The sequence below is a fragment of the Diceros bicornis genome, chromosome 6 (assembly GCF_020826845.1).
Source record: "Diceros bicornis minor isolate mBicDic1 chromosome 6, mDicBic1.mat.cur, whole genome shotgun sequence".
NCBI lineage: Eukaryota > Metazoa > Chordata > Mammalia > Perissodactyla > Rhinocerotidae > Diceros > Diceros bicornis.
In genome coordinates this window covers 94,194,918-94,206,416 of record NC_080745.1, presented here as the reverse complement: position 1 = coordinate 94,206,416, position 11,499 = coordinate 94,194,918, and the positions used below count along the sequence as shown (strand labels likewise).

Below are 11,499 nucleotides of genomic sequence, written 5' to 3'. Positions count from 1 at the left end.
TTATTGAAACACCACTTATGAATGTAGAGTGAAGATCAAATATTCATGGCTTGAAATAGTTCCCATCCCTGGTGGTTTTGCCTTTTTTCTGCATGTTTTTTTCATGCCGCATGCCAAGGGGCCCACCTGGGTGGTCTTTCTAGGCAGGGTGGGTCTGGCTTTGGGGCCAAATGAGCATCCTTGGAGTATGTGGGCACTTCACCCACTCAGATTCCGACTGCAACCTGCATCAGCACCAGGGTGGGAGCTGGGCCGTCCCCACTGCTGGGCCCCACCTTGTGGGACAGCCAGGAGGGGGAGTGGGAGGGCATGGGGAGCAGAAGCTGGAGCAGCCAGGAGCCTGCCGGGATCACTGTGTTGGAGGGTGGCCTCGCTCCACACCTTAGAGCTGCCCTGATTCAGTGTCTCTCGTCATCCCCCACCCCTCGCAGACAGCACAGGCTGGGGGCTAATGACCAACTGCTGTAGGCACAGAGCCAGAATCTGCTCTTGGGGCACGCTGCACCCCCAATTGGTGTGGTGCTGGGGCTGGGGCCAAGTGCCCCTCATCCCTCCTGCCCCGGGGAACCCAGCCAGGCTGCCCATGCCACTTCCCCTTCCCAGGGCAGGGCTGGGCCTGAAGGGCAGGTTGGTGAGTCAGGAGGCTGAGCAAGCGGCTTCAGCATGACTGAGGAATCTACCTGGACGTGGTTAGGCCAGGCTGAAGGACCTGCGACGTCCTACTTGGTGAGCAGCCTGGCCCGGCTCCTCTTCCCCTCCTGGAGTTGACCACGTCCTGATGCCCCAGCCTTGGCAAAGTGCCATCTGCTCCATCCCACAGCCCCTGCTCTTCCTTCCCCAGGTGACCTGTCCTCTCTGCAGCCCCAGTGCAGCAGCGGTGAGCACATTGCCCACCAGGGAGGACGGGCCTCCATTCTTCTCCCGCTAGCCTTCCTGCTCCACTCCGAGGCCCCGACTCCTGAGGAAGCCAAGGGCTGGGGTTCAGGTACCCACGTGGCCAGTTTGGAGGCCGCAGCTTTCTCTGGGGTGGTCTGGGGACAGTGGCCACAGCACTAGCACATCCTGGATGTAAGGTGACGGGGGCCAGGCTGTCCCTGTCACCTGCCTGAAGTGTGCCCATATGACCACACAGTCAGAACCGAAGGGACGCCCCCTTGGCCCATCAGCAGGAACTGCCAAGGATCTCTTGAGTGTAAAACCCAGTTGTGTGTCCTCCAGTCCCCAACTGCCTCTGTCCCTGTGCTCTGGGGCTGCGTGATGGCTCATGGCAGTCAGCTCACTGGTGCTCTTGGGTGGGCAACTACAGGGCTGGGGAGGAGCCCAGAATAGGACTGGGCAGAGCTGGGCTCATCATGGCTCTGCCACTACATCAGCTCATGACCCTGGGTGGGTGACCTCTGGGGCCTCAGTTTCTCCAACTGTGAATCAGAAGGCTAACCAATATGGTTCCCAGGAGCCCGTGATGGGGGCTGATACCCAGGGCTGGACCCCAGAGCATACTTGACAACAGCCGTCCCTGCTGTGGGCTAGTGCCTTTGCTATCTGCAGCTGAGACGGAGCACAGGTCTGAGTGAGGGGCAGATACAGCCAGGAGAGCCCCCCTGCTGGGGGCTTCACCCTGCTCCTGCTCCTCATGGCTTCCCAAGTGGAGGGCAGGCAAGAGGGCTCCTGTCAACACAGGCCCTGATCACCCCGCAGCTGCCAGGAAGAACAGCTGGCTCCAAAAATGTGCAGGAGCGCCTGGGTTTTGGGGTGTGTGTGTGTGAATGAGAACGTGTGTGTGAGTGAGAACATATGTGTGAATGACTGAGAATGTGTGTGAGAACATGTGTGTGAGTGAGAACATGTGTGAATGAGAACATGTGTAAGAGTGTGTGTGAGAACATGTGTGAGTGAGAACGTGTGTGTGAGTGAGAGCGTGTGTGAGAACGTGTGTGAGAACATGTGAATGAGTGTGTGAGAGTGAGAACGTGTGTGTGAGTGAGACTGTGTGTGAGAACATGTGTGAGTGAGAGTCTGTGTGAGAACGTGTGTGAGAGTGAAAATGTGTGTGTGAGTGAGTGAGATTGTGTGAGATCGTGAGTGAGAACATCTGTGTGAGACTGTGTGTGAGAATGTGTGTGAGTGAGAACGTGTGTGAGAGAATGTATTGTGTGAGTGAGAACGTGTGTGAGCAAGTGAGAACGTGTGTGTGAGAATGTATTGTGTGAGTGAGAACATGTGTGAGAATGTACGTGTGTGAGCGAGTGAGAATGTGTGTGAGAATGTGTGTGAGTGAATGAGAACGTGTGTTAGAATGTACATGTGTGAGTGAGAATATGTGTGAGTGAGAACTTGTGTGAGAGTAAGAATGTGTGTGTGAGTGGCAACATGTGTGAGTGAGAACGTAAGTGTGAGAATGGGTGTGTGAGTGGGAACATGTGTGAGTGAGAATGTGTGTAAATGTAAGAATGTGTGTGTTACTGGGAACACGTGTGAGTGAGAATGTGTGTTTGAGTGAAAACGTATGAGAACATATGTGTGAGCCAGAGCCTATGTGTTAGTGAGAATGTGTGTGTGTGTTTGCATGCACATGTTTCTTTTTTCTCTCTCTCTACTGCACAAAGTGCACTAATTTGACTAAGTGCCTGGCTCTTTCTCGAGAGCAGTGACCAGGATGGCGAGCCCAGGGTGCCTTAGGACCAGCTGTAGACTGTGTATTTGTTAGTATACCTTGAGAGAAAAAAGTGCTAGGGTGTGGAGTGGGGCTGCCTTCCAGAGCAGTTGAGCCCTCTGTTGGATGAGGGTTCAACAAGTGCAGGATGATGGATGGAGGGTGGAGGGAGGATGGATGGATGGTGGATGGACAGAGGATGGAGGATGGAGGATGGATGGATAGAGGATGGATGGATGGATGGATGGATGGAGGATGGAGGATGGAGGATGGATGGATGGATGGAGGTTGGAGGATAGAGGATGGATGGATGGATGGAGGATGGAGGATAGAGATGGATGGATGGATGGAAGGTAGATGGGTGGATGGAGGATGGATACACAGAGGATGGAGGGTGGGATGAAGGGGTCAGTCACTTTGCCCACTCAGTAATTAGCATTCTTTCAAGGAGTTAGCTGTAGAAATTGGAACTCCGCCCTAACTAAGATTTGGGGATTATTTATGGGCTCTGCCCCTCCTCCTAAACCAAGGGAGTGGGAACCCCTAAGAGTCTGGAATGTCTCAGGCACTCCAAGGAGCCGCAGCCCCCATCCCCACCGAGGGTGTGGAAGAGCCTAAAGACTGGGAGGGGTTCCAGAAACTGGCAACATGAGGCCAGAAGTGTCTCTGCTGGAGGAATGGGGGTGCGCACAGCAGAGGCTTTCCCATCCCAGCAGAGCAGAGGCCCCGAACCCCCGTGCTTCCAGGGGCTGGTCGCCACCTGGACAGGCGCAGGAACAACGGGAGGAAGGAATGGAGTCTCTCCCAAATGCTGGGCCCCTCCTGAGTGGCTCTGGCCGAGGGGAGGATGCCAGCATGGGCAGGGCAGCCTGCAGCAGGACTGCAGTGGGACTCACGAGGCCCTGGACCTTGGAGGGGCTGGGGCTTCGGGGTGGTCGCATGGGGAGGCATGCACAAGTCAGGAGAGCAACATACACTTACGGCGTTATCCCCCAGGATGTCGAGCTTCTTCATCAGCTCTGTGACCAGGATGTCCTAGAGGCAAAGAGACAAGGGACAGGTGAGTGCCAGCCGGGCAGGGGCCAGCGTGGGCGGAGTCGGGGCAGGGGCTTTACCGTCACGCCTTCCGCCTCACAGTACGCCTGGAGCGGGCTCTTGCCGTCCACGAAGGGCGTGTGGTGGAAGTTGATGGCGGGCGACTTCCTCTCCCTCTCCTAAGACAGAGAGTGGAAGGCTGGGCATGGGCGGGCCGTTCCCTCCCCATCTCCCCGTCTCCCCCCGCAGAGGGCTGTGCTGGGAGCCCACCCAAGGAACACGGTGAGGACACAAAGGCCACCAAACATGGTCAACACGGAGTTTGTGAAAGCGAAGCCCTGGCCGCAGCAGCAGCAGCCTCGCTGGACTTGCCCAAGAAGACGGCCCCGGGCAGATGCTGCCAGGAGCGGGGAGCCCCCAGCACAGACAGGCCCTTGGGACCCCAGAGCTGTCCATCATGAATTCCAGAGGGCCGTCGGGAGGCTGGAGGAGCAGTGTCCCCCACAGTCCTGACCAGAGCGAGCCCTTGAGGACAGTGGCTGGTGGTGCTGCCACCATCCTCATCCAGGACCATGTGCAGGAGCCCTGGAGGCCACAGGGGGCCATCACACACACGCACGCGAGCACACACACAGATGCACTCGTGCACACAGAGCGGCCACGCAGCCTTCCTGCCACCTCAGAGGGGTGGAGGGGAGAATCCCGAGGGGCGGCTCCCTCTGGACCTAACCTGCTTCCTCAGCAGGGAAGTGGGACCCCATTCCCGACACCTCAGGTGTGTGGGGACCAAGACAGGCGGAAATGCTGGTGCATTAAAACACCAAGCAGGCTGGGGCCGGGGTTGTATGAGAGGGTGGTCATTCTCGCCAGTGAAGGTCATGACCTCCTGTCCCCGGGTGCCCGGAGGGTCACGGGGTCTGAGAGGGAGGCCCCGGCGCTGTGTGCAGACACTCGTGTTTTTGACCACTTGGTTTTGTTCTTGCTTTTGTTTTCCTCCCTGATGGCAGTGACGGAGGCCCGACTCACAGCCCTCAATCACACCGGCTTACAGGGTGACGACACTCAGGTCCCCCCCAACGCCCGGCACCCATGCCCGCGGCACACCTCCAGCTCCAGGATCCGGAATTCCAGCAGCTCGTTTTGGTCTTTTGCATCCTGGACCTCGTGTTTTAGCCGAGCCTCTTCCGTCTCCATTTGCTTAATCTGTAAAATAAGAGATGGAAGAGATCCTGGAGGTCACATGAGGTCAACCCTCTGGCTTTTCCAACTGCTGCCGGATGTCCATGGGGACGGCCGACTGGCACTGGGCACACAGCCCAGAGCCCTCACTCCAGCCTGAGTCCACGTGAGTCCATCCTAGTGAGACTGGGTGAGTTTCCACCCCTCGGCTAACCCAGGGTGGGAGGACGCAGGGCCGGGCACAGCAGTGGGGAGCTCTGGAGCTGGAGAAGCAGCCCTGAGCCCAGCCCATCTGCCTGAGCAGAGATGGTGAAGAGAAGGCGCCTACCAAGGACAGAGGCAGTAAGATGTCCCTTTCGGCCCCCACCTCCCCATGGCTGGCCCAGAGCCTGGAGAACACTGTTGTCTGATGGAGGGGCCATGTGCCATGGCTGCCTGCCACCCTCCAGAACTAGCTTCACTAATTAGGGACTGTTGAAATATTGGGTTTAGCAAGTGAAGCCAATGTGTGAGGCCCACACCTTCTACGAGTAAGCTCGATGCTGCTTGTGGCGTGTGTCCTCAATGGTCTTGTGAGGACAGGGAATTGCACCAGGAGGGTGTCCACCATGGGCTGAACTTGGGGGGCTGATGGGCCTGCTCTGATGCTCAGGGGACGGGTCCAGAAGGATCCAGGAGCATCAGCGTTTCCTGAGTGAGCTGACGCAGTCGGGAGCTGGATCTTTCCCTGTGCCATGTGTCACACTGCACAGCTGGGGCCACAGGGAGGCAACAAGGGCCACAAATGTGACCCTGTGCCCATCATAGCCAGAGAAAAGCACAGGCTTTAAGTGTGCACACGAGCATTTAACTGTGCACATGAGTGTTTATGTGCACATGAGCATTTCAGCATGCACACAAGTGTTCATGTGTGCTCACGAATGTGTGTGTACATGTTTAAGTGTACAAGCAAACCATTATGCATGCTCACCAGTGCTAAAGTGTGCACACGAGTGTTTATATGTGCACATGAGTGTTTGTGTGTACATGAGTGTCACATGCACAGGTAAGCATTTAAGTGTGCATGCCAAGTGTTCAAGTATGCTCACGAGAGCATAAGCCTGCACACCAGTGTTGATGTGTACACACAAGTGTTCATGTGTGCTAGTGAACATTGAAGTGTGCATGTGTTTAAGCGTACATGCAAGTATTTATGTGTCTGCAGGAGTGTTGAAGTGTGTGCAAAAGCATTTAGTACACACAAGCTTTTAAGTGTGCATGTGAACATTTATGTGTGCACACAAGCATTTGTGTGCACATGAGCATTCACATGTGCGTGAGTGCATGTAAGAGTGCATGAGAGCATTTATATGTACACCCAGCGTTCATGTGCACACGAGTGTTTACGTGTGCAAGTGGGCACAGAAAGAGCTGTCCTGATTCACGATATGTGTGCAGGATCCACAGGAAGCATGTAGGTGTCGCTCACCATTCACATGTGAACGGCACCCAGGGCACAGCCCGGTGTGGGACTCACGGCTTCGGGTGGGGCATGACTGGCCTTTGGCCTGTGGGCTTGGTTTGGAGGCTGCTGGTCTGTGTGATGCGCTGTCATGATGGTGGGCCTCAGGCTTGTGAGCTCGCAGCTAGCCTGGCTCTCCTCCGGAGGGGCTGTGCCTGCCACGGAAGGCGCTGCCTCTTCTGCCAGCGGACAAGCCCAGCTGATGGCGGGAAGGGTGGCGAGGAGCACCCTTACCATGCACCGTGATGACTGGCCGCCGAGTGAGCTGTGAGGCCCCGGGGGCTTCTCTGCCTCTGGACACGGAGCCACCGCCACCTCCTGCCTCATTCCATGTGACCTGCTCCAGGCAGGGCTCCCACACAGGCTTGTCCTGAACTGCCCAGACCTGATGTGACCAACCGTCCACAGTCTGCGGCCCTCAGTGCTGCGAGCCCCTCCTTCTACCTAGCCCAGAGATCCGGCTGGACTGGGGGGTCGTGACGTGGAAGGAGATGCCCTAGAAGGGACGACTCACCTCTCAGGAAAAGGGAAGGCCTGGTGGCTCCAGGCAGGAGAACAGCCCAGCTGAGTACTGTGTTTTCTGACCCACCTTATGTCGGATAAAACCTTCCTGCCAACAGAGCCCAGCCTGGGGGTGGGGTGACAGGGACGAGAGCATTTTGGGACCTCCTGTTATCCAGAGGCCAGAGCCCACGGGGCCACTGCCAGAGGAAGCTGTGGTCAAGTCAGACACGCACTCACTGTTGCTGCGTGGTGATAGAAACTAGAGCCCAGGCTCCTGTGGACTCTCACAGGTGCTCCTCCCTGCGGACCCGCTGGCTTTAAAACGAACACCGTTAGGAGGAGAGTTCCCTGGCCCAACGAAGTTTCCGGTTGGTACTATTCCAGTAGTTTCAAAAGGGCAACTCTTGCACAAAGTTTTTCTAACCATGACCAACCACAGCACCCAGCAGCACAACCAAACGTGGACTGGGGAGCTGCTATAGACACAGGGCTCGCCTGGCCCCAGGGCCGCCTTGTCTCCAGGAGGCAGAGAGGGGCACCCCCACAGGAGCGAGGACCACAGAAGGCCCGGAGAGGGGCCATCGGGGAACCTCTGCCCGAGTCCACCCTGTCCAGCACTGTGGGGATCTGCACACTTCCGTGAGCGCAGAGGAACTCCTGCTTTTCTCGGGGAAGCAGCCCAACGCTCCGACAGGCTCAGGGCCTACCTTCTCGACGAGCTCTTGGTTTCTCCGATACAGTGCTTGCTTCTCTTCAATCCACTTCATATCCTTGAAAATGGAATTGAAATGGAGAAATAAGTACACTGCAGGAAAACATCGTAAAGCCAGCGTTTAAATCACTATTCAGCAGAACAGAGGGTTTGACGAAAGGACTCAACCCCCAGCTTCTGAAGTAACCACCGAATGACGGCTTATGTCACACAGCTAATGAAAACCTGTGATTTCCCCCATTTTCTTGGAGGGAGCTGGATACAGAGCAGGTGGAGGCAGCCCTGCTTCTGCAGACCCCACATGTCGCCATGCAGACAGCACCCCGGGCTCATGTTAGCCCAGGCCGGGTGTCCGATGACACAGTCCTGTGTGGACGTCACAGGTCCAGGGGACTCTGACACAGAGCTAGTGAGACCAACGGGTCTCGGGCAGGTGGGGTGAGGAGTTTACTCAAGGTGGGGCTCCTGTCCATGTCACACTCAGGACACATGGACGGAGGCAGGCTTTGTGCTCTGCTGTGCCACACGTGTGGACGCCCCGCTGGCCCTACGCAAGGTCAGAGCTTGGTGGCAGTCCAGCGTCTTCGTGCACCCCCTTCTGTCTTGAAGGCCTAGTGTTCCCTCTGCCAGCAGCATTTTGTCACAAAGCAAGGCATCAGGGAGAGGCTGGTTGCCTCAGACACTGAACGTGTTTCCAAATTCCTTCTCAGCAAAGTCATCTGCGAAGATCTTTTCCATTTTGAAAGACTCATCTCTGCCAACGAAGGAAGCAGCTTCCTCCTCCTACTAGTCCCTCAACCACCCTTGACGGCTCCTTCTCCAGCACAGACCACAAGACAGCGGCTTTAGAGGGGGAACTTCACTCTCCAGTCCAGGGTCCATGGAGACGCTCACAGCGCAGCTCCAGAGCGCCATCCTGCAGGCCCGAGTGCACGGCAGCCCAGGGGAGACGCACGGCTGTGGAGGGGCGCAGGCCCATCCTGCATGTTTCAGGTAAACAGCTCCAGGTGCCACAGACTGAGTTCTGGGCCTCACGCTCTTGGGTGAGGGATGCAGCGACGTGGCCAGGCAGTCCTCCAGGTCATTCTCTTGTCTGTCCGTCCAGCCGTCCACCCGGCAGTTAACACATTCAGGACCGCTGTGGGTCTGCACTGGGCTTGCGCTTTCCCATGCGGACCCTCCCAACTCCACGAGGATGTCCTCCAGCCTCGTCTTGGGTCCACCTGGAGCTGTGCTGTCCAATGGGTCAGTGGGGGGTGCTCAGGCCTCGTGGCCATCATGGATGGATTCCTCTCCCCCTGAGGTTTGAAGAACCCAGAGGTGTTGGTGGTTGTAGGAGGTAAGAGGAGTGACCGACTAACCCCAGGGACCTGAAATCCTGGCCCTGAGCTAAGAGGATGAAAAGGACCTCCCCAGATCGAGTCCAGAGAGGCCGCATACCGATGGTCAGGTGATTCCTGCCTCATTCAAATCTTCTGTGGAATTTCTTTAGTACATTCCTTCCAGCTTTCAAATGTTTTATTGAGATGTGATACAGTAAAGTGTGTTGAGCTGCCAACCTTCAGCCTGCAACCAAATCATCTTGCCCTTGTCCATGTCCACAGACCGCCACCCTCATCAAGGGGGAGACTCTGCAGCCCGGGGGCCGCGGCCTCCCTGGCACTCTCCCCGTGTGGCTGGAGGGCCCAGGCCACCACTCCAGCTTCCTGGGGACCCCGGACCCACGCACTCACCTGCCCCTGCTCGGCCAGCGCCTTCTCAAGGTCTTCTATCCGCGTCTGCGCCCGCTGCACTTCTGCTTGTAGCTGCTCACGGGTCTGTAGGATGGGAGGAGAAATACATCAAATTTTCTCTAAAAGCCAGGACACGCCCACACAGACGGAGACTTTCAGAGGACTATGTGCCCTTCGGTTCAGCTAATGGAGAAAAGGCTGCTCACTCCTTTGGAAGGAATGCTCTGTAAGAAAGGGAGATCTTGAAGCCTTACTTGAAGCCAGCGACATCACTGGGATTACAGGGGATGATCTATAGATTAATTTTGAGGGATTACTAGGGAAAACCCTTGTTTACAGGATGAAACAGCCCATGAGGACGATTAAGGCCTGTTGGGTGCTGGCCACAAGGCTTTGTTTCAGTCTCCTGGAGGACAATGACAATGACACGCACAGACGGGCTTGCTGAGCGGTCTGCCCGGCACAGACTCTGAGATGGCACCTGCCCCTCTGCTGGCCCTGGCTTCCCTTCCTTTTCCAAATTTTGCTTTCACTTAACTACTTCCCCGGGAGCCTGTCCCTCGTTTAGGAGACCAGCCCTCAGTGCCCTGATGCGTGAAAGTCCCCACGAGCACCACCTGGGCTTCCTGGGGGTCTGGGCGGCCCTCCTTTGAGTTAATTTGCTGTTGTGAGGTCCAAGCCACAGGGCACTCTATCCCAATGGGAGCTCCAGCTCCCCTATGAACAGCTGCCAGGGCAAATGGACGAGAGGTTTGGGGCCGGTTGGGCACAGGGTCTGAGGGTCCCTCAACTTGGGGAGGGCAGGCACCCCGCCCTGGCCCTGGGTCCCAGCCTAGCGCTGCTTCCCAAACATTGGATCTTAATTGCCTCCGTGAGCATTACAGCCCAACAATAACCACGGGAGGGGAGGGCCCGGCCCGTAGGTGAAGCGATGCGAGTGTCCCTGCCAAGGCCAGGGGTCAAGCGGGGAGGAGCCCAGCAGGAGCCGGGAACGTCGTGGAGTAGAAGTCAGTTAGACCTTAACTTCTCGCTCTGCGTCCAGCGTCCCTCCGACCTGCTCCTGCAGCAAGGCGTAGGCTCGCTGCAGGGCCTGGTACTCCATGGTCAGCTGCCGGAACCTCAGCTCCGTCTCCTCCTTGGCCACGCCCTGGAGAGCACACAAGACACAGCATTAGAGCCCGGGCCTCCACCTGGGGACCTGGGGAGGGGAGCCCTGAGCCCCCAGGGTGAAAGACCTCGCAGGCCGGGGGCCAGGGCCGGGGGCTCAGCTGGGGTCCCACCTGCCAGCCAAGCTGCCCTGACCTGGGACCCTCCGTTCCTAACCAGGCTAGCCTGAGGCTGCTCTGCCCAGAAGGGTCAGAGGAGGAGAGCTGGGCACTGTGAAAGGCTTGAAGCCCCCCAGGAGTGCATCTCCTCCCTGCCCGCCTCACATTACAGGCTCCCTTCCTGCCTCCTTCTGGCTGCAATCACGCCTGCTGCCCCAGGGAGAAGGCAGGCGGCTACTGCTGCCTTCTGAGGGCCCCACTGGACAGAGGAGAACAAGCCACAGGTCTGGCATGGGAGAGTGGCCGTGTCCAGGAGTGATAAGCATGAGTCCTTGGCGTTGGTGCCAATCCCCACTACTGGGTGGTTCAGACCCCCCCCACCGCTGCAGCCTTTTGAGAGGGTGGGGGCTCTCTGCGCCATTCTGCAGAGGGGGCACTGGCACAATGACGGGCATGCATTCGAAGGAAGGGGGGCACAGGCCACCAGGCAGCCAACAATGAGGAGTGTCTCTCACTGTGCAAAATCGGGGACTATTGGGGGGCACAGCCACTGAGGGTCACTTAGCCCACCTCGCCAGGGAGCAGGCCTCCAGGGAGCAGGGTGCCGACCCCGATCCGCCTGTCCCCCTGCCCCGCCCGCCCAGGACTGTCCAGAAGCCGCTGCAGAAGGTACCTCCTCCAGGTCATCCTCTGGGGTGCACGGGGTCTGGTCCGTCCTGTCCGTTTGGTAAGAGATGGAAGAACCGTCGGATTCCAGGGAAGCCTCTTCATCATATCCAAAGAAGGTCTCCACAACAACCGGCTTCTGACCAAAAGGAACCATGTTAGTGCAAACCCAGACCCCGCCAGCAGAGCCACCAGCTCCCTTGGGGCCTCTGGGCCTTCTCCTGCCTCCTCCTTTGCTGCCCAGCTGTAGG

General features: G+C 57.5%; 1 protein-coding gene across 1 annotated transcript in view; it reads right to left on the bottom strand.

Annotated features, from left to right (window-relative positions):
* JAKMIP3 (Janus kinase and microtubule interacting protein 3) overlaps positions 1-11,499 on the bottom strand; it is a 66,839-nt gene that overhangs the window by 11,834 nt on the left and 43,506 nt on the right. The window contains exons 9-15 of the mRNA XM_058544310.1: positions 11,256-11,384; positions 10,336-10,464; positions 9,318-9,401; positions 7,580-7,642; positions 4,793-4,891; positions 3,769-3,867; positions 3,635-3,688 (exon numbers count right to left, since the gene is read on the bottom strand). Coding sequence (XP_058400293.1) covers positions 3,635-3,688; positions 3,769-3,867; positions 4,793-4,891; positions 7,580-7,642; positions 9,318-9,401; positions 10,336-10,464; positions 11,256-11,384 — 657 coding nt within the window. The remainder of the gene's footprint in view (positions 1-3,634; positions 3,689-3,768; positions 3,868-4,792; positions 4,892-7,579; positions 7,643-9,317; positions 9,402-10,335; positions 10,465-11,255; positions 11,385-11,499) is intronic.